We start from the raw sequence: 21,794 nt of genomic DNA on the forward strand, positions 1-21,794 counted from the left end.
CCAAGTCAAAAATTATAGACCGATATCATTATTGAACACAGACTATAAAATATTTGCAGGAATACTTGCAAAGAGACTGAAAAGAACATTACAAGATTACATTCATAAAGACCAAGCTGGTTTCCTTCCAGGCAGGCAGATGAAAGATAATATAAGAAATGTAATTAATATAATAGAATATCTGTCTGTCAGGGCAAAAAGCCGAGAATACAATTTAAACTTTTGACAGATACAAGACAAAGAGGAGGCTTTGCCCTGCCTGACTTGAAGTTATATTATGAGGCGTCATGTCTTTGCTGGTTGAAAGAATGGATAAAACTAGAAAACAAGGAACTGTTAGATTTAGAAGGATATGACAATAGATTTGGCTGGCACGCATACCTGTGGAAAGATAAGAAAAAAGTGCATAAAGGTTTTGGTGACCACATCTTCCGGGGGCCATTAATTGAAGTCTGGGATAGGTATAAAACCTACTGGAACCTAAAGTACCACACTGGTTATCACCATTAGAGGTTATGAGTGTTAAGAGAACCAATATGAGAGGTGATTGGGCAACATACAATCAACTATTAGTGAAAGAAGGAGGAAAATGGAAAGTGAAACCATATGAACAAGTCAAAAAGTATGTATATGATTGGTTGCACTATTATCAGGTAAATGAAATGTTTAGAAAAGATGTAAGAGAATGGGGCTATGTAGATAAAGATTCAACATTCCAGACAGAAATTGTAAACAAGGAGGGTAAAACTCTGTCAAAAATGTATAATTTGTTGCTAGAATGGAATTTAAAAGATGAAGAAGTAAAATCGGTTATGATTCACTGGGCCAGAGATTTTGGTTACAACATACAGTTGGAAGAGTGGGAAAAACTATGGAAAGAGAATTTAAAATTTACTGCTTGTATGGCACTGAAAGAGAATGTGATGAAAATGTTTTATAGGTGGTATATCACACCGGCAAAATTGGCAAAAATGTATAAGACTTGTAATAAGTGTTGGAAATGCAAAGAAAAAGAGGGTTCCTTTTACCATATGTGGTGGGAATGTAAGAGAGTGAAAGATTTCTGGGAAATGATATATAATGAGTTGAAGAAGATTCTGAAATACACGTTCACAAAGAAACCAGAGATCTTTCTGCTAGGTATTTTGGGAAAGGACATTAAGAGAAAAGACAGTAAATTTTTCCAATACGCAGTGACAGCAGCAAGAGTACTACTGGCACAAAGATGGAAACAACAAGAAATACCGACAATGGAAGATTGGAGGTCTAAGTTGTTAGACTATGCTGAACTGGATAAAATGACTGGAAAGATTAGATACTTAAGAGACCAAAAGTTTACAGAAAACTGGGGAAAGTTTGTTAAGTATCTGGAGAACATAAGTGATGGCCAAATAACGCTAGAAGGTTTTAAAAGAGCACTGTGAATATATGAGAGACATTGTCAAAAGGAAGGTGAGGGGAAAATTTGGACAATGACAATGGTTAAAAAAAGAAATGCGGAAACTAATAATGGCTATGAAAGATTTACGGAAAAGCTGAAGGAAGTCCAAAAATTAAAGACTAGGGAATCAAAATGTGAAATGTGAAAATAATGTATGTTTTGTTTGTTTTATTCTGTTGTAAATTAATAAAAATTACTTTTAAAAAAAAAGAGAAAAAAAAAGATTAAAAAAGGATGTGTACAAAAAATGGAAAAGGGGGGAAACCACCAAAGAGGAATTCAAACAAATAGCCAGCACGTGTAGACACAAAGTCAGAAAAGCTAAAGCACAGAATGAACTCAGGCTTGCTAGAGAGGTTAAAAGCAACAAAAAAGGCTTTTATGGGTATGTTCGTAGCAAAAGGAAGAACAAAGAAACAGTGGGGTCACTCAGAGGAGAAGATGGTGAAATGCAAACAGGGGACACAGAAAGGGCTGAACTCCTCAATGCCTTCTTTGCCTCAGTCTTCTCCGATAAAGAAAACAATGCCCGACCTGAAGAATTTGGAGCAAATGATTCAGCAGAGAAAACACAGCCCAGAATAACTAAGGAGATAGTACAAGAATACTTGGCTAGTTTAGATGTATTCAAGTCTCCAGGGCCAGATGAACTGCATCCAAGAGTATTAAAAGAACTGGCAGATGTGATCTCAGAACCACTGGCAATCATCTTTGAGAATTCCTGGAGAACAGGCGAAGTCCCGGCAGACTGGAGGAGGGCAAATGTTGTCCCTATTTTCAAAAAGGGGAAAAGAGAGGACCCAAATAATTACCGCCCAGTCAGTCTGACATCAATACCAGGGAAGATTCTGGAGCAGATCATTAAGCAAACAATCTGTGAGCACCTAGAAAGGAATGCTGTGATCACCAATAGTCAGCATGGATTTCTGAAAAATAAGTCATGTCAGACTAACCTGATCTCATTTTTTGACAGAATTACAAGCCTGGTAGATGAAGGGAACGCAGTGGATGTAGTCTACCTTGATTTCAGCAAGGCATTTGACAAGGTGCCCCATGATATTCTTGTAAAGAAGCTGGTAAAATGCGGTCTTGACTATGCTACCACTCAGTGGATTTGTAACTGGCTGACTGACCGGACCCAAAGGGTGCTCATCAATGGTTCCTCTTCATCCTGGAGAAGAGTGACTAGTGGGGTGCCACAGGGTTCTGTCTTGGGCCCGGTCTTATTCAACATCTTTATCAACGACTTGGAGGATGGACTCAAGGGCATCCTGATCAAATTTGCAGATGACACCAAACTGGGAGGGGTGGCTAACACCCCAAAGGACAGGATCACACTTCAAAACGACCTTGACAGATTAGAGAACTGGGCCAAAACAAACAAGATGAATTTTAACAGGGAGAAATGTAAAGTATTGCACTTGGGCAAAAAAAATGAGAGGCACAAATACAAGATGGGTGACACCTGGCTTGAGAGCAGTACATGTGAAAAGGATCTAGGAGTCTTGGTTGACCACAAACTTGACATGAGCCAACAGTGTGACGCGGCAGCTAAAAAAGCCAATGCAATTCTGGGCTGCATCAATAGGAGTATAGCATCTAGATCAAGGGAAGTAATAGTGCCACTGTATTCTGCTCTGGTCAGACCTCACCTGGAGTACTGTGTCCAGTTCTGGGCACCACAGTTCAAGAAGGACACTGACAAACTGGAACGTGTCCAGAGGAGGGCAACCAAAATGGTCAAAGGCCTGGAAACGATGCCTTATGAGGAACGGCTAAGGGAGCTGGGCATGTTTAGCCTGGAGAAGAGGAGGTTAAGGGGTGATATGATAGCCATGTTCAAATATATAAAAGGATGTCACATAGAGGAGGGAGAAAGGTTGTTTTCTGCTGCTCCAGAGAAGCGGACACGGAGCAATGGATCCAAACTACAAGAAAGAAGATTCCACCTAAACATTAGGAAGAACTTCCTGACAGTAAGAGCTGTTCGACAGTGGAATTTTCTGCCAAGGAGTGTGGTGGAGTCTCCTTCTTTGGAGGTCTTTAAGCAGAGGCTTGACAGCCATATGTCAGGAGTGCTCTGATGGTGTTTCCTGCTTGGCAGGGGGTTGGACTCGATGACCCTTGTGGTCTCTTCCAACTCTATGATTCTATGATTCTATGATTCTATGATTCCTGTCCTTGTACTGTATTGTGTTTATCTTTTGTCAGTTGTTGCTGTTCTCCATCATACCTTGGGCAGAGCTAGTATTCCATTGCTGTTTCATAAGTTCTCCATTGCACCCTTCCAAGCTTTATTCTTCTGAAAACTCAAGCATCAGCTGCAAAAATAATTTTCTCTCAACCTGGGGTGGGGGGACAGGAGACCCAACAAAATAATATAATTCAGTATTTGAACAACTGGCATTATTACTTGTATTATAATTTGGTATTATAATTTGGTATCGACAATTAGGCTTTTATTGGGTTATTGTAATTGAAAACTAATAAAAATTATTATACAAAAACGGGATCACGTGTGACTGTCCAGAGAGCACAATGAGCACGAATCATCATAAATGCATGGGGGGGGGGGGGAAGGATGTCTGGAGGGGGCCCTGAAAAATATACTCTCCTCACTGTCTTCTGAAATATGAACCAGACAAGTTATTTGTGTGTTGTGTATCAAATACACTTATGGGTGATTTAAATCTTTCAAATAAAGGAGTCAATAATTCAATGTGGCAGCACCTAGACTTTGGCACTCCTTGCCTAATAGAATCATAAAATCCTAGAGTTGGAAGGGACCCTGAGGGTCATCTAGTCCAACCCCCTGCAATGCAGTAATATTGAGTAAAGCATTCAGGACAGATGGCCATCTGACTTCTGCTTAGAGACTTCTGCTCCAAGGATAGAGAGTCCACAACCTCTCCGAGGAAGTCTATTCCACTGTCCAAAAGCTCTTACTTAGGGCTGGCAACCTCTGGTATTAGATGCCCACTAAAACCTTTCTTGTTGTTGTTGCAGCAAGTCTATCCAGACTCATAATTATAAGTTACACATCTTCGTTTTTAACTTTTTGCTCACACCATCTGTGTAATATTAATAACAATTTTATATTACTTTATCCACACTCCTTAGATATTATCATCATCATCATCAAGTGTTTTATATTTTTCTCTGTAGAAATAAAATCATTAAAACAGGCTGAGAGTGGCAAATTTCCTAAATTATTCGAAAGCAGACCCATTCTTTCTGAACTCACTTTTCCTGCTTGTTCTTTCAGTTTCTTGGGCTCCTTTCCAGCAGAAGGACAAAGAGCTTTTGGAAGGAGACGCAAGATGAGTTATCCCCTTGGAGCCTTCATTTTCGGACTGCTTTCAACCTGCCTGCATTGGGAAGGTAAAGAGAAGACTGAAAGGGCAGAGCTATGGGGACAACACAGAGGGCTCATCCATGCTTCCTCTAGTCCTGCTTCTTCTTGCCAGGAAAAGCTGCTCTTTAGCGCTCAGTTGGAGCATATGGCAATTCGAGTTTTCTCTGGATTGATGTTTGCTCCCATTTAGCACTAAAGAGTGGGAAAAGAGCAGGGCAAGTGGAAATGTGGATGAACCCAGAGTCTACACCCTGAAATATCCAGTCTTTTCCAGTAATGGGGGACAGGGAGGAGTGGGTGTTCTGGAATAGGCTGATGGAGTTTCTTATTGTCTCCTCCATGCAGGTGCTCAATGCCTTCCAGGGTTCAACCTGACTGTCCCCCCTGAAGTGAGAGTACAGGAGGGGTTCTGTGTCGTCATCCCCTGCAAATTCACTTACCCAGCATTGATTGACACCAGTGGTGTTGGATTGCATGGATATTGGTATACCGTAGGCAGCACAACTTACGATGATGCAGTGGCCGCCAATGATGGGAATAAGCGGATAGCATACTTCGCTGGCAATCGCTTCCTTCTGTCGGGGGACTTGGAACAAGGAGACTGTTCGCTCACCATCAACGATGCCCGCAAAAGCTCTGATGAAAGAGGATACTATTTCAGAATAGAGAAACGCAAAATAAAATTTAGCTACTCAGATTTACCTACATTAGTGAAAGTGGCAAGTGAGTGGCTGGAAGGATGCCTGGCTCTCTGCTGTCTGTCTGTCTGCCCCTGAGCCTTTGGGTGAAGGAACCTGTCTCAGCACTCTTGCCCTTACCGCCAACACGGCCAGAGTGACCTCTCCCTGCCTCGGAGCCAAGCAGGGCCGCATTGTGGTGCCTGCCCATTCACACAGGGGAAGCCCAGCCAGATGAACTGGCACTTGTTGGGTGCAAAGAAGGTGTCTGGCACCCCCAGTGTGGCCCAGTGCTGTGCTCCTCTCTGCAAGCATCGGTATCACCTACGCTGGGAGAGAAGCACCAGAAAATTAAAATCTGATGTGTATGAACCAACACCTGTGCTTAACCCCCCCCCCCCCAATTAATCTAACCCGTTAAGACAGCTTGGGAAAACACTTGGCTTTGCAAGAATTTTCTGTATTTCTTCCAGAGTACTGGAAAAAGCCCTTGAGATTTTGAGCATTGTTGGCTGTTATACAGTTGTACCTTGGTTCTGGAATGCCTTGTGACTCGAATATTTTGGCTCCAAAATGCCACAAACCCGGAAGTGAGGGTTCCAGTTTGCAAACCATCTTTACAACCTGAACGTCCGATGCAGCTTCTGAATGTTTTGGAAGTCGAACAGATTTCCGGAAGGGATTCTGTTTGACTTCCAAGGTACCACTGTATTCTAATGGATCATGGAATATTGTTTTTATATATATATAAGTTAGGGTTGCCATACGTCCGGGATTTGGTCATCGGAAACAGTGCCCAGGCGGAAATCACTGGAACGTCTGAGAAAATCTGGATGTATGGCAAGCTGTGTCGGAAGTGTATATTTTGTTGAATTTTCTTAAAAATAGCTCAAAGTTTCACTTCCTGAAATATGGCAACCCTAATAAAAGTTGTTAGTTTTAAAGTTATGTTCTTATTATGACTTTTTTTCCCCATTGGATCAGATTATTAGGTGTGTGATCTTTGCGGTCTACTTTGTTGTTTCTTCAGCTTGTAAACTGCCTTGCGTAAATTAATATAGAAAGTATACAAATTAAAAATGTAAATGAAATGGAACAGAGAGCTCACAACCACCTCTGTCTTTCCCATGGAAAGCATGTATCTGAGTGGTTTTCTGCTTGTTCCATATTTTCTAGGAGGGCTCTGAGTGGCTTTGCCTTGACCCCACCACTCCCCCCCAGAAAGCATGCTCTTCTGCATTAAATCAGAACAAAAGGCAATCTGGGGACAAGCCGCTTGCCATTTGCTCTGAATCAGTGCTAAATAGTGGGTTTTCCTGGGAGAAAGTGGTGGGGGGAAACGCAAGTGTGGATGAGTTCAAATGCTCACTGAAAAAAGACTGACTCTCCATGTTGGTGCATCCCTCAGCCCATTCTTCTGCCCATGGAATTAGCAAAGCTCCTTTCCCCACTCATCACTTATCAGTCCCCATTTCCATGCCCCTTTTCTTGCTCAAAATACCCCACATTGCCATAAAGGTGCTCAGAATTCCAGAGCTGTGCAGATAAGGATGTATGTCAAGTCTCCAACAGAACTAATATAGCAAAGGATCATGGCTTTAAAGAGCAACAACAAATTATCAGAAACCCATTACAGTGGTACCTCGGGTTACATACACTTCAGGTCACATACACTTCAGGTTACAGACTCCGCTAACCCAGAAATAGTACCTTGGGTTAAGAACTTTGCTTCAGGATGAGAGCAGAAATCGTGCTCTGGCAGCACAGCGGCAGCAGGAGGCCCCATTAGCTAAAGTAGTACCTCAGGTTAAGAACAGTTTCAGTTTAAGAACGGACCTCCAGAACGAATTAAGTACTTAACCCAAGGTACCACTGTATCTCTTTTTCTGAAGTGACGCCAATGGCCATCACAAATATAAGGCTGGTTGAGGTCGCTATATACTTATGCATCTTCTTTTTCCATAAATCCAGAGAAACCTGAAATACAGATATTGGGAAAGCTTCGGGCAGGACATCCAGTGAATATCAGTTGTACAACCCCAGGAAGTTGTTCTTCGCAGGTGGACCTCACCTGGGGAGGCGTTTCTGTAGTCAACACATCGAGGACCACAAGCGAGCTGACAAATGAAATCAAGGTTTACGGTACCTTCATACCCTCAGTTGCAGACCATGGCCAGAATCTCATCTGCAATGCCAGCTACAACAAAGGGACCCATCCTGTGCAAACAGAGGAGAGGATCCAGTTGGACATCAACTGTGAGTGACTCTGGGTGTTGTTGCTGTTGCTGCTACTGCTGCCGTTTTAAACACTAAATTTCTAATCTAGCTGTAATGGTTCTAGGGGTTGCTTGTGCGTAAGTTGCCGTTACTCCTGGCTAGGTTGCCTGGTTGAACCTTTTCTGTCTGGACAGCCTCAAGTTCCGTGGCTGCCTCAGTCGCTGGCAGAATCCGTCAGTGGGCGTTTCTTAAACCTCTTCCAGCATAGAAGCTGTTTGACGCCCAGTCTCCTCCCCCTTTGCCTGCGCGGAAGTTTTCTGCGCAAGGTGGGTGTGGGCAACGGAGTACTTGTGCCCTCTCCGCTGGTCTCCTACGAAGAGTCCTGGAGCCACCTCTCCGATTCCTCCATCTGCCCCCCTTCTCCACTGGTGTTACACTGATTTCCTTCCCCAGCGGATGGGCTACCTCTCCTCCTACTGGGACCCTCTCCACCATCGTCCTGGAGCCTCCTCTCCGCCTCCCGCTCCGATGGCAGTTCCCTGACACTAGCTGAGCTGGAACTGAAATGACTTGGGGGAAAGACTTGTTAAGGAAACTCTAACTCAATTTTGCCTAGAAGAGTTGTGAGCCATGACGCTCACTCTCTTGCCTCTGAGGGCAGGTCCGTTGTCTGGCTTTTGCCCCTGGGCATCCCTTTTGTGGGGGACCTCTTCCTCTTGTTATGTTTCAGGAAGAGTGAGGCCACCCAAGACAGCCCAATGCGCTTAACTATCAGTTAATTACAGTCACGAGCTACCGTATTTTTCACTCTATAGGATGCACTTTTTCCCCTTCAAAAATGAAGGGGAAATGTGTGTGCGTCCTATGGAGCGAAGACGCCATAGCCCCGCGCGCGCTCTCCCGGCTAGAGAGGTGACGCGCGGCTATGGCAGGAGCCTCTACAGCTGCGCGTCACCTCTCCAGCCGGGAGAGCGTGCGCGGGGCTAAAGAAGCACCCCACAACCCTCTCCCGGCTAGAGAGGTGATGCGCGGCTATGGCAGGAGCCTCTCCGCTGCGCCTTTCCTGACCTGCTCTTTGGGGCTGGTGGTGGGCTTCCCCCCGCCAGCCCCAAAGAGCAGGTCGAAAGGAACCTGAAGCCTGGAGAGCGAGAGGGGTCAGTGCACACCGACCCCTCTCGCTCTGCAGGCTTCCAAGGTAGCCGCCTGAACACACCTTAAACGGCACCTTGTTTTAGAGCGGGAAAACAAGAGGGGGAAAGTTCTCCCCCTCTCTGTGCAGCGCCTCCTGCCGCTTCGCTGAAGGGGCGCTGGGCAGGGAGGGAGAGAATTTTTTTTCTTGTTCTCCCCCCTCTAAAACAAAGTGCGTCCTATTGTCCGGTGCGTCCTATGGTGCGAAAAATACGGCAATTCAAGGCAAAACTATGAAGCAGACAGTCTGAGGCAAGGCTAGAGAAGCACAAAGCGTTAGCGTGTATCTCAGTTTGTCATTTGAGGCTAGTTCCTCCTGTGTCCATTACTTGGTGGAACAGCAACTGGCTATTACCTGGAAACAGTGCGGTCTCCATCGGATCAATGGGCTGCAAAAGTGGGGTAGAGCAACTTGAGTTCAGTAGGGCGGGCATGGAGCATTCTGCAATAGAAAACTACTGATGCTGAAAAACGCAGGAAGACACAATATTGCCATCAGGGCTGGCTTTGCCACAGGTATGGGCAACCTGCAGCCCCCCCAGATGTTGGTGGCATCTATCTCCCTTTAGCCCCAGCCAGCATGACCAGTGGTGAGGAATGGTGGGAGATGGAGTCCATAAAAATCTGGAAGGCCACAGAATCCTCTATAGGGCTGGTGGCACATTTTTTGGGGGGGTATTAGAAGTACACCACTTTATCTTTATATTGCAAGGCTCACCATAACTTTCAGCTGGAAGGAACAGAATGCTGGAGAAGCTCACTTTTTTGGTCTTCTAAACCAGCAATGCCATCCATATGCAAAGTACCGGACAGGAAAATGGCCATGGATGGCCATCTGTCACAGGTGATTTAGCTGAGATTCCTGCATTGCAGGAGGTTGGCCCATATGACCCTTGGGTCCCCTTCCAACTCTAAGACTCTATGATTCTAACTGGTGTTGGTCATCTGTTGCGGAGAGGGGAACCACCAGCCCACTCAGGTTGACTACAACTCCCATCAGCCCCAGCCACTATGGCAGATGCTTAGGAATGATGGGAAGTGCAGTGTGACCTCTGGAAGGCATCAAGTTCTCCATCTCTGTGCAATGATGATCAGAGGACAAAGTGGCAAAACCTTGACTGGGTGGGCAGGTGAAGCAGGTTGGATGTGGCCCCCAAAACTACTTACAGAGAAAGATACCTGTGAATGCAATATCCTAGGATTAGAATCTCTCCCAGCCTTTGCTAAATCCCCACTTGACAGGGCCACTCCCTCACAGGGCTTGTGCTTGCCTTTTACAGACCCACCAATGCTGTGGTTCAGTGGGATACTTGAACGTCCTGGTGGAAGTAAGTACTTTACGTATTTGTTATACTTTACGTATTTGTTATACAGACCATGAAAATAAAGATGGCTGCCTAAGCCATGGTAGCCACAGTTCCTTGGAGCAAGCAACATTAAATGTATGTGAGTCTATTTGTGTGTGGATTTTGTTTGTTTTTAAAGCACAGACTCTTCCATGGATAAGTGTCAGGATGCTGTCAGCGGCTGTTGGCTGGTTGCCCAGGAAAGTACAAAGACGAGGAAAAGTTTCTTGCAGTCCTTTTTTATTTCAGTCTTTACAGAGTGAGGTTCTAGAACCCAGCATCTTGGATAATGACATTGTCCCAAATGAATCTCCACCCCCCTTCTCTCCCACTTCCTCATCCGTCATCATCATCACCTCCTCTATGGCTGCTGCTACATGCCCTCTGTCTTCGAGCTCTTTGCTCTCCTACTTTCAAGGCTTGCCGGGTTCTGGGAGATGGTGGGTCTGGAATGCTTTCTAGTGATAACGTGTCAGCCAGCTGCTGCTGCGGCTCTGCTTCCTCCTCCTCCTCTCCCATTATTTCCCAACTTTCCCCCTCATCTGCCTCTGAGCTGCGACCTCCCTCAAACCCCTGTTGTAAATCTATACTGTCTTCCTCTTCCTCCTCCCTGGAAGGGTCGGGATGGGGAGGCAATCTCCACAACTCCCCATCCTCCACCCAGTCCCCAACAATAAGGTTCTGCCAGTGGCAGACCTTGGCATCTCAAATTTTGGTGTTCTGTGCGCCAAAATCCAACACACGCACACACCCCGCCTCTCACCTTCACTTGGATGTCATAGCTGCATCACCTAATGTAGTCCCTTGGAAACTCAGTGCTCAGTACAACTGCACTGGTCACTCTCTCCTAGATCCATCTTTGGTTGCATGCCTTGAAAGTAAACACTGCCCAGTAAATAAGAAGTTACACTTGAGAAGCAAGAGAGAGTGATGCTTTGCCCCAAGGCAGGCATATGTCCCTAGTTGATCACTGAGACCACCTTGGGGAGCAGCATTACTGCTCCCACATGGATCAGAAGCACCACCAGTGCCATTTTCCTAGAAAAAGAGGTGCCGGAACTCACCATGAACATTCTCTTAGAATGACAATGGTGCCCACCTGAGAGGTGCCGGAACTGAGTTCTGGGGAGTTAATGAGGAATCGTGTCTTCAGTTTTGTGGGCCCAACTCATCAGAACTTCCTCCCTGTGGAAACCAGATAGGCATCATCCCTGTTATATTTCAGGTGCCTGGTTCAAATGGTTTTTCTCCCAGTAGGGACGCGGGTGGTGCTGTGGGTTAAAGCCTCAGTGCCTAGGGCTTGCCGATTGAAAGGTCGGCGGTTCGAATCCCCGCGGCGGGGTGTGCTCCCACTGTTCGGTCCCAGCGCCTGCCAACCTAGCAGTTCGAAAGCACCCCTGGGTGCAAGTAGATAAATAGGGACCGCTTACTAGCGGGAAGGTAAACGGCGTTTCCGTGTGCGGCTCTGGCTCACCAGAGCAGCGATGTCACGCTGGCCACGTGACCCGGAAGTGTCTTCGGACAGCGCTGGCCCTTGGCCTCTTTGAGTGAGATGGGCGCACAACCCTAGAGTCTGTCAAGACTGGCCCGTACGGGCAGGGGTACCTTTACCTTTACCTTTTAGGCTTTGCTCCATGAATTTTGCTGTGATGTTTCAATCTCCTGATGCTTCAATCCCTCATGTTCAGTTTATGTTTTAGATGGTGTAAATGTTGTATGCTTTTTATTTCGTTAACCACTTTGGGACCTAGATGGTGAAAAGCGGGATCTGAATTTAAAAAATAATAATTCAACTCTCACTTCTGCCATGGATCCTTTGTTTGTCGTAGGGCACTGCAAACGCCCAGCCTTTGTTTCCTGTCTGCAAAATGGGGATTTAGAAGACTTGGCAGCCCAGCCATTATTTGAAACATTGTCCTCCTCTGACAAGCAAGCTGCCATCTCTTTATTTTGTGTTGCATCTGGAGGTGGTTGGATAAGAACTGTTTTCTTTGTCTGGGATGGGAGGGCGGCCAGACCAGAAGCTTGATAACCGCTGTGGCATCCCACTGTCCTGTTTGGAATCTTGCAGGTCGGAGAAACTTCACAGAGGTTTCCCATATCGAAGTCCAGGAAGGTGACTCCATCACGTTGTTCTGTGAGATAAAGAGCAACCCCTCAGCCAATGCGGCCTGGGTGACAAAATCACAAAAGACCACTGGTTGGCAATCCTTCGGAACCAATATCCTGACAATTTTGAATTTGAAGCTGGTGGACATAGGGGGATACAAATGCCGTGCATCGAACACAGAGGGCGAGACTGATGCCACCTTCCAGCTCTATGTAGCATGTAAGGAAGACAAAACTGGGGTTCATGCAGTCGGGTGTTGCTGAGAGATAAAATAAAACCTTTCAAGGAGATTCAGACATGGTAGAGGATATTGTTGGGAACGTTGGAGATGACTCTGGAACTCCTTGCTACAACGGGGCATTGTTGTGGCAAATATGGGGAATTAGCTAGGTATATTGCTGCAAAAGACATCAGGTTGCACCGGGAAACCTCTTCCTGCATGACTAGTGCTATTGGGGTTTGCTCCTCTGCATTTCCCAGGCAATGGAATCCCCCTTTGAATTTCCCCACTCCATGTCAGGAAGACTTCATACAGGCCTTGGTTACACACATATGGCTTGTCCACACTCCCGCTTGTCTCGTGCTTAGAATACATGGGTCTGAGTGGTTTTCCACTTGACTCATGCTTTGTAGGGACAGGTCTGAGTCCATACTCTCCCATGAAAATCAGTACGTGTGTCTTCTGATGCTGCGCTGCCACGCAAGTTAGCTGGTTCGCGCAGGAGCATCTTTGGGTGCCATGCTCTTGCAGGAGCCAGATGATTCTCATGAGAGCACAACACCGCTACAAGTGCCCGCTGTAAGCACCGATCCGCCCTCCTTCCGGAGCTTGGTGGTGGCACTAGAGGGGGTGGGAATGTGACACTCCAGGATCAAATCGGAAGCTGGGATGGCTTCTGTAATTGTGGGATGTCAAGGGGAAATTGCAATACTTGAAGGGCATGTGAGTCGTTTTCCCTTGGCTCTCTCCTTTCCAGGGAAAACCCATTCTTTAGTGCTAAAGTGGAGCAAACGTCAATTCAGAGAAAACCCAAATTGCCATTTGCTCCAATTGCGTGGTAAAGAGCTCTTTCTCCCAGGGGAAGCAGAGGGACAAGAGTAATTGTGGATTAGCCCAGAGGCTCTCTATTCCCACCACACAGAAAAATCACAGGGCTCAGAGATCTGATTTTGCTTTCCTGGTCACATTTTGGGAACTACTGGCCTAGCAGAGGGAATTTGCCTCTCTTGATCTCAAATTGAAAGAGAAAAATAGCTGCTAGGGCCACAAATGCAGCCAGAGTGATGTATCTGGGCCAGAAACCATATTGAGATGGGTCCAGGAAATGGAGGGCTCAAGTTCATAAGTTTATTGTTCGAGTCAAAGGCCATGACAACCTTGTATTAAGCAATATTATTGATAAAATATTACATACATCCATAATATTAAAAAAAATACAGAAAAGGCTTTTCAAAGTTCCTGAGCATTAAAAACTAGTTTCCCTTGTGCATCTCTGACAACTCCAATTCTAATGTTATTTCTGCCTTTCAAAAATCCAGTTTGCCAGCATCCATGATGTAAGAGAGAGAAGTTACCAGAGACACTAATAAACTCAAATCCATCTTCACTGTTAGAGCGCATGCTTTGCATTCATAAAGTGAATCCCTAGGTTTTTTCCAAGAGCCATACCCACTGCTACAGTGTAGAGAGGATAGCCAACATGGTATACAGAGCCAAAAGAAGATTGGGCTGTTGTTGGAACTAGTGGTCTGGGCTTCCTGGAGCAAAAGGAAACTAGAATAAGGGATGGCAGAAGATCCTGACACTGATCATTCTGTTTCATCCTTTTCCAGACAGCCCCATGGCATGTGAACAGAATAATTCCCGATGCTGGAAAGATGACAATGGATTCCAGTGCAACTGTTCCATCTGCTCCTATCCTGCATCTAGAATTCAGTGGCAAGTGAATGGGAAGAACTTGGAGGGGAACGACTCTGATAAGACCATGAAGGTCACTTCCTGGAATAAGATGGAAGAAGCCACCAGCACTCTGCACTTGACAGGGGACTTGGATGGAGAGCAGCATATTGTCTGCCTTGGAACTAACCCTGGTGGACTTTTCAAGATTCCCTTGAAGTTCTTCGTGGCTAGTTCAGGTAAGTCTCTGGGATACATCTCTGGGATGCAGATAGATGCAATAGAGTTACCTAGAGCCCTGCTTTAGATAGCAGCCACATTTCATATTTCAAAAAGATGCCATATTTCAAAAAGTAAAAACCAGGACACCCCGAAAGCCTTTGAAATCCTGCTCGTATGGCAGCCCTAGGCACACTCACAAACTACATACAGGATTGCCAACTGATACAGAGCATGGTAACAGATTGAAGACATGGAGCTGCTACAGATGAACTGTTTATGTAGCATTCATCCTGATTTGCTTGCAGAAAGTTAACACAGTGGTTAAACTACACCCAGTTTTTATTGAGTATTTGCTCTTATTTGTTTATGGGGCACTGATAGGACAACAAGCCTTAGTCCTGATTTTCATGTGGGGCCTTGGCACAGCTTTCTGTTAAACCTTTATCCACCCCACTCTGCTGGGTGCATTTCACTATCAATTTCCTAACTGGGAGTCTACACCATGCAATTCCAACTTGGTTCCTTGAAAACAGGTGAGACTCCACCAGACTGAGAAATCCTGACTTTTGCAGCCCTGCCTATTATAGAAAATCCCCTCTTTCAAAAAATGCAGCAATCTGATTAGCAATGACAACAATAGTGATAGGAACAGAATGGTGATGTGGGGTTGGGTGAAATCTGGATCCAAGCAGGGGTAGAAGACACACAGCCTGGATTTCAATCACAGCCTTGTAATGTTTTGCTGTAAAGTGCTTTTAAATCTGCTCTGTCTGTCTGTACACTGGGGACTCAGCTACATTAGTCAAAAAACAGCATTTTAAATGTGCTCTAAACATGCAACACCAGATGGTGCTGGAGAGCACAAAACTCTAGGGCGATTTTACATAGAGATATTTTCTTTTGATATAATGATTTAATTTATGACTTACTTATAGCATTTCCCCCCTGTGTGTAGATCCACCCTGGGATAAGGGAGAGCCACACTCTCTTGGACAGTCATTGCTGACCCTACGTTCCCGGCAGATGGTGCAGGCTGGTCCACTGGGGCAAATGGGGCATTGCCCCACCTACCGCAATCTGTCCTCAGATAGTCCCAATTGGCAGCCTTCTTACTTACATGGCGGTGGCCCAGAGCGCCAGCTTTCTCCTCGTTAGTCTCCATTTTACCCTTACAGAACTCTGCAGAGAGGAGGATAGGACTATAAATGGATTTAGTTGGCTCTACCAGTCTCTGGCTCCAGCTGTCATTGGTGGTGGAAGGCTCCATGGCCTTGGCAGCCGTCAAGTTTCTGATTTCTCATGGAAAATATCACCATGCAACACAGGAGAGTCTCATCCGTGACTCTCCCAATATTCCAGTTACAGGTAGATAGCCGTGTTGGTCTGCCGTAGTCGAAACAAAATAAAAAAAATTCCTCCAGTAGCACCTTAGAGACCAACTAAGTTTGCTGTTGGTATGAGCTTTCGTGTGCATGCACACTTCTTCAGATACGCTGAAACAGAAGTCACCAGACCCTTATATATAGTGAGAGGGTGGGGAGGGGTGTTACTCAGAAGGGTGGTGGGAATGGGTGATTGGCTGATAGGTGTGGTAAACCCATCAGCCAATCACCCATTCCCACCACCCTTCTGAGTAATACCCCTCCCCACCCATATACAATGGTACCTTGGGTTACAGATGCTTGAGGTTACAGACTCCGCCAACCCAGAAATAGTACCTCGGGTTAAGAACAGTTTCAGGTTAAGAACGGACCTCCAGAATGAATTAAGTTCTTAACCCAAGGTACCACTGCATAAGGGTCTGGTGACTTCTGTTTCAGTGTATCTGAAGAAGTGTGCATGCACACAAAAGCTCATACCAATAACAAACTTAGTTGGTCTCTAAGGTGCTACTGGAAGGGATTTTTTTATTTCTCCCAATATTGTTGAATTCAAACTCTCAACAGTCCCTGCCACCATGGCTCAATGGTCAGGAAAGATGGGAGATAGAGTCCAGCAGCATCTGGAGGGAAACAGATCAGTTATCCCTGTGTGAAATACCGTATTTTTCACTCTATAAGACGCACCAGACTACAAGACGCACCTAGTTTTTGGAGGAGGAAAACAAGAAAAATAATATTCTGAATCTCAGAAGTCAGAACAGCAAGAGGGATCGCTGAGCAGTGAATGCAGCAATCCCTCTTGCTGTTCTGGCTTCTGTGATAGCTGTGCAGCCTGCATTCACTCCATAAGACGCACACACATTTCCCCTTACTTTTTAGGAGGGAAAAAAGTGAGTCTTATAGAGCAAAATATACGGTAATCTTGTCTCCTGTTTCCCATCTCTTGCTTTATTGTGAGCTAGTTCTGCTTTGTTCACATTGACTTTTATTTTTGCTTCTTTTCAGCTTCTTCTGAGTTGATTGTTCCCTTGGTGGTAGGCCTCATCCTGATGAAGTAAGTAATCTTCCTTCTTCTGGTTTTTGTATCTGCCCTGGGAGCCAGATTTGGCTGAAATGTGGGGGTCACCTGTGTGAAATGATGATAGCAACAAGCCCACCCAAATCCCCTTTAGCCTTTGATCCTAGGGTGTTCCCTCCTCCCCTCTTTTGGCTAATGGCTCTCTTATGTCACCATCTGCTTCTAGGGTCTTGTTTTGTTTCACGGTCTTTTTCTTGGCCTTTTGGTATTCGAACTGGAGGAAGGCTCCATTGACCCAAGAGGGCAGAAGGAAGCAAAAAGAATGATAGTGACTGGATCTCCTGCCGTTCCTTTGCTCAGTGGAGCAACGGCATCACACACATCGCTGTGCACTCCCAGGCAGTGAAAGAGCATCAATGAATGTTTATTTCAAATGAAAGAGGAAGAGCATGGATTATTAGCACTGCTATTTCATACACAGACATAAGATGGATGATTTCTTCTTTTTCTGAGAAAAGTGTTTACAGTATTCTGGTTGTGCATTTGTGGTGCAATGAATGTAGCGGGCACCATATTGTTTTTTATCTTTATTTTGCTAGATTTCATTAATTTATTGCAACATATTACCAACATCATTCACACATAAAATAAAATATCCCACCCTAGCCTGGGCAATGGAGTTCAGGCAATACATCAAAAATAACATCCAAATAACATAGTATCATCCAGTCGCAGACAAGCATATGTATGGAAGGCGGTGTACAGTTAATGCTAACCAAAAAGTTTTATTATGTGATGGCAATCCTGTTTTCATTTTTAGACATGTAGACAATAAAGCTGTACCAATCTTGCAAAAGAGTATTTACGCTTCAAACTTCTTGCCAATTTTATTTGTCCGTTTTTCCATAATTGCTATTTGCCACACTTTATTGTACAGCTGTTGGTCTAAGACAGATATAGGATTACATGTTAACTGAGACTGAAGACCCCCCCAATTCTTTCTTTTTGGGCAGAGTCCAAGAATAATTAAAATGGGATAAGGTCCCTTAATGCCTACATGTCAGCTTCTTATGTTACTAATTCTTTTTTCTATTTTTAATTTTTATTGGAATTTTATTTACAACATAACATAAACCCCCACTCCGACAATACACAAATCTACCCTCATTAAACGTGAACATAACATACAGTGAGCATAACATACAACAATACAAACAACCAAATAAAAGTTCTTTCTAATCTTTAGTCGGAATCTCCTTTCTTGTAACTTGAAGCCATTGGTTCGAGTATTGTTTTGTTTGTTGCTGATAGGCATCTTTGTGTTTTTATACTGTTAGCCGCCCTGTGATCCTTGGATGAAGGGCAGTATAGAAATTTAATAAATAAAATAAAATGATTGGCAGGTGGGTTGCCTCTCCCACCTATCAGAGTTAGCTTGCAGGTATGGGGTCAGCTAAGGAGCTGGCCCCAAAGAGGCCAGAAAGTTTCTCCACCCCTGTTTGAAAAAGAAGTTATCCCTTTTACCTGAAAAAAACTTTCTGGACTGTTATCTTTAAAAGATAAAAGACCTCTGCAATAAATCAAGATGCAAAGATTTGGTCATTAGTAAAAACCACCTGGTGAAGTGGGGAGCATGGTCTCTGCCTCATGAGCCCACTAGGGGAGGGGACCCACCAAAGGTCATTTGACACAACCCCCCACCCCATTCTGAAGAAACCACCTTCCTCTCTACATGTGGTCCAAAGTAGATGTTTCAGGGATATGGTAGATTGCTCCCCTAAATCACTTTCAGGTTTTGGGTACTTTCCCCATATATAAGAAGCTACCTTACTGCTGGACCATTAGTCAGAGTCTACATTGCTGGGCAATGGCTCTTTAAGGACCCAGACAAAAGTATCTCACAGCGCAAGCTGGAGATGCTAGGGACTGAAGCTTTGGAACTTTTGCATGCAACATTTGTGATATACAATCAAGCTACAGTCTTTCTCTATAGGAAGCTGCCCTATGGCAAGTTAGTCCATGAAGTCCAGTGCATGGACTGGCAGTGGACCGCCAAGATTTCTAACACTGGTCTCTCACAGATTTACCTGGTGATGCTGGGGTTTGAACCCGGGACTCTCTGCCTGCAAAACAGATGTTTTCCCCATTGAGCTCTCTGAATGGTTCTGGTCAGCCCTCTTGCCAGTGTGGATATTGTCCTCTAGACTGGTGGGATCGTCCACAAAAGCTTTACTAAATGCTGCAAAAATTGATGTCTTGAAGACCTCCTGGAATTTCTCCCCAACAAACAGGTACAGGATCGGGGTGAAACAGATATTGAAACAAACTCCGGTGGCTGAAGTATCCCATAGAACCTGTGTTGTTGCTTTGGATACTTCCTTAAAGAGCTGTGAAGCATGGTAGAGATGGTAGGGGAACCAGCCAATGAAGAATGATGCTACGGCAGCCACCAGGACTTTGGAAATCTTCCCTGTCCTTGGTAAACTTTTTTTCTTCATTTCAAAACCAATCCGACAGTAGCATGTCATGATGATGATGAATGGAAGCAGGAAGGCCAGCAGAAAACGAACCAAGAAGAAAGCCAGATGAACATGGAAATCATCTTGATTTGGGGAGAAAATAAAATAATAGCTGCACTTCATCTTCCCCTCCTCTTCTTGAGTCTCCAGAAAAGCCAGGTTTGGGGTGCTCAGAGCTAGGGAAGCAAGCCAGACTCCTGCAATTACCTTCCGTGCCAAAGGTATTCTGCGGTTACGCTGGGACCAGACAGGATAGCAGGTGAAGAGGTAGCGGTCCAGGCTGACGGTGGTGAGTAGAAAGACCGTAGTGAACATCCCCAGAGAGAAGGAGAAGAGAAAGATCTTGCACATGATTGGGCCAAAGATCCAGTCAAAATTGAGGAGGACAAAGACAGCAAAGAAAGGCATGAGTGAGCTGGAGACTAAGTAGGTGAGGATCAGGTGGAGGAACCACATAGTGTTCACAGTTCTCTTCATCTTCATCCCCAGCACCCAGAGGAAGAGCCCATTCACAGTTATCCCCACCAAGAAGCATGTGAAGATAAGGATGGCAACAACCAGATTTGTGTCTGCTGGAAGGTAGCTTACATCCATCTCTGTGTTGCTGGAATTCTGCAAGCTGATAGTTGTGTTATTTTTCTTCATAGTGCCCTGGAAGAAGAAGGAAGAGATTTGAGGTGGAGGCAGGTGAAAGTTAGAGGGAACACAGGGAAGTTGGGGGAGAGATCAGAACACTGGAAATGGGAAAATGTGTCTATCTAGTCAGGCTTATGCACTCTGAGTAAGCAAATTTCAAAACTAAGCAACTTAGCACTCTAAGCTTCAAAGAAACAACATCAGCAACCACATGCATTCATATGGTTTCACTAGGACAGATATCAGGTTTGGAGTTCAGACCTAATTCATAGCTTCCCTGCTCAAACCCATTTCCCATCAACAGCTGGAAACTAAGATTGCCGAATCTCATTCAGTTTACAACTCTGACCCAAGTCCTCATGAAGGTCCTGTGGATTTCCAGATGTTGCTCAGCTTTAGCTTCCATCCATCAGTCTCAGCCAGCAAGACCAATGAACAGAGATGATGGGAACTATAGGTCACCAACATCTGGAGAGCCTTGCCAATCACTTGTGTTCCAACACCCACCCTTTTCCATATAAAGACTTCATAGCTACAAAGACAATCAATTTTAAAGATTTTAAACTTTCCTTCTCTTCCCCACCCACCCTGCCACCCAGTCTTCAGAGCATGACCACTCACTTGATCTGCTTGTCTAGAATAGTTGTCCTCAACGTGTTCCACTGTTCATTTCAGCATTCAGAACTGAAGAAGTCCTCCAAGGGCATAGCATATTTGTGAGAACTGAAAGATTTGTGAGTCACACAAATTATTTCTGCAAGTGGGTTCGCTGTATAACCCATTTCCTTCTTCTCGGTTTTTGGGAACAGAGTGCCCATGAATTATATAATGTTAGCGAGTTCCACTGGCAACGCTGCCTGTTTTAGAGTAACACCCTCAGCATGTTTACTCAGAAGTAAACATCTGCACTGTCTGCAACAATGTTTACTACCATTTTTTGTTTCGTTGTTTTAGTTTTTGGCTTTGTTTGCTTGCTTTCAGCTTTCTGAAGAATTGCAGCCTCAAGTCCCTGTAGCTGAAATATCATTTGCATTCACTGCTCCAGTGGGCAAATGAAGTGGGTGGTTTCACTTCAGTTTTAAAAAAGGATGTTGGGTGGTTTCTATTTCAATTTTTTGAAAAAAATAATGGGATGGTTTTAGGTCCAGATAATATCTCACCCCACGTTGAACTCTCATTATCATGCCTTTGTAATATTGACTATATTTGGAAATATACAAGCAGAGGATAATGAAGGAAAGCAAAGAATGAAGTATCAGGCACCGCATCACTTCTCTTGCATCAGAGTCCCATGATGGTCACTACTGATTTTTTACTCCTCTCCCATACTTCCCATACTTTGACTCAAGAAAACCACCATTTTATATTTCAAATTGTGGGAAATAAATACAGTAAATGGACAAAAGTACAAAGATTCACAAAATGTTTAGGGGTATGCGTACCCCTGCGTTCCCCCAGAAAAAAAGCACTGGATATACCAAAGGCAGCTGCACTTCCTTCAATCTTCCAACGGCCAATAACGATGGGAAGGAAGGGATATCACCCTTTGCTCATGATCACTTCCATCTTTCAGGGGACTTGGAACAAGTGGACTGTTCCCTCGCCATCAAGGATGCCCACAAAAGTGATGAAAGAAGATACTTTTTCAGAATATAGAAAGGTTTTAAAGGCTTAAAATATAGTTACCCAACAGAACCATTTCTGAGATTGTGTCAGGTGAGTACCTGCAAAGATGCCTGGTTCTCTGCTGAAGCCTCTGTCTGCTTCTGAGCCTTTGGGATAGGGT

The 21,794-nt window shown here is 44.7% G+C and overlaps 2 protein-coding genes across 2 annotated transcripts in view; one reads left to right on the forward strand and one right to left on the reverse strand.

Moving 5' to 3' along the window:
* LOC310684376 (sialic acid-binding Ig-like lectin 13) overlaps positions 1-17,712 on the forward strand; it is a 29,168-nt gene extending 11,456 nt beyond the window's left edge. The window contains exons 4-11 of the mRNA XM_083455442.1: positions 4,707-4,822; positions 5,142-5,519; positions 7,445-7,729; positions 10,159-10,206; positions 12,296-12,553; positions 14,168-14,470; positions 16,841-16,889; positions 17,080-17,712. Coding sequence (XP_083311568.1) covers positions 4,707-4,822; positions 5,142-5,519; positions 7,445-7,729; positions 10,159-10,206; positions 12,296-12,553; positions 14,168-14,470; positions 16,841-16,889; positions 17,080-17,179 — 1,537 coding nt within the window. The 3' untranslated portion in view covers positions 17,180-17,712. The remainder of the gene's footprint in view (positions 1-4,706; positions 4,823-5,141; positions 5,520-7,444; positions 7,730-10,158; positions 10,207-12,295; positions 12,554-14,167; positions 14,471-16,840; positions 16,890-17,079) is intronic.
* On the reverse strand, positions 17,428-20,902 carry LOC310684522 (putative G-protein coupled receptor 33). Its single transcript, XM_083455797.1, has 2 exons — positions 20,630-20,902; positions 17,428-20,023 (listed from the first exon to the last, which is right to left on the reverse strand). Exon 2 carries the CDS (start codon positions 20,015-20,017, stop codon positions 18,929-18,931), a length of 1,089 nt encoding a protein of 362 aa, XP_083311923.1. The 5' UTR covers positions 20,018-20,023; positions 20,630-20,902; the 3' UTR covers positions 17,428-18,928.
* Between the last annotated feature and the right edge of the window lie 892 nt (positions 20,903-21,794).

This window comes from Podarcis tiliguerta, assembly GCF_965153285.1.
Source record: "Podarcis tiliguerta genome assembly, chromosome: 8".
Taxonomy (NCBI): Eukaryota; Metazoa; Chordata; class Lepidosauria; order Squamata; family Lacertidae; genus Podarcis; species Podarcis tiliguerta.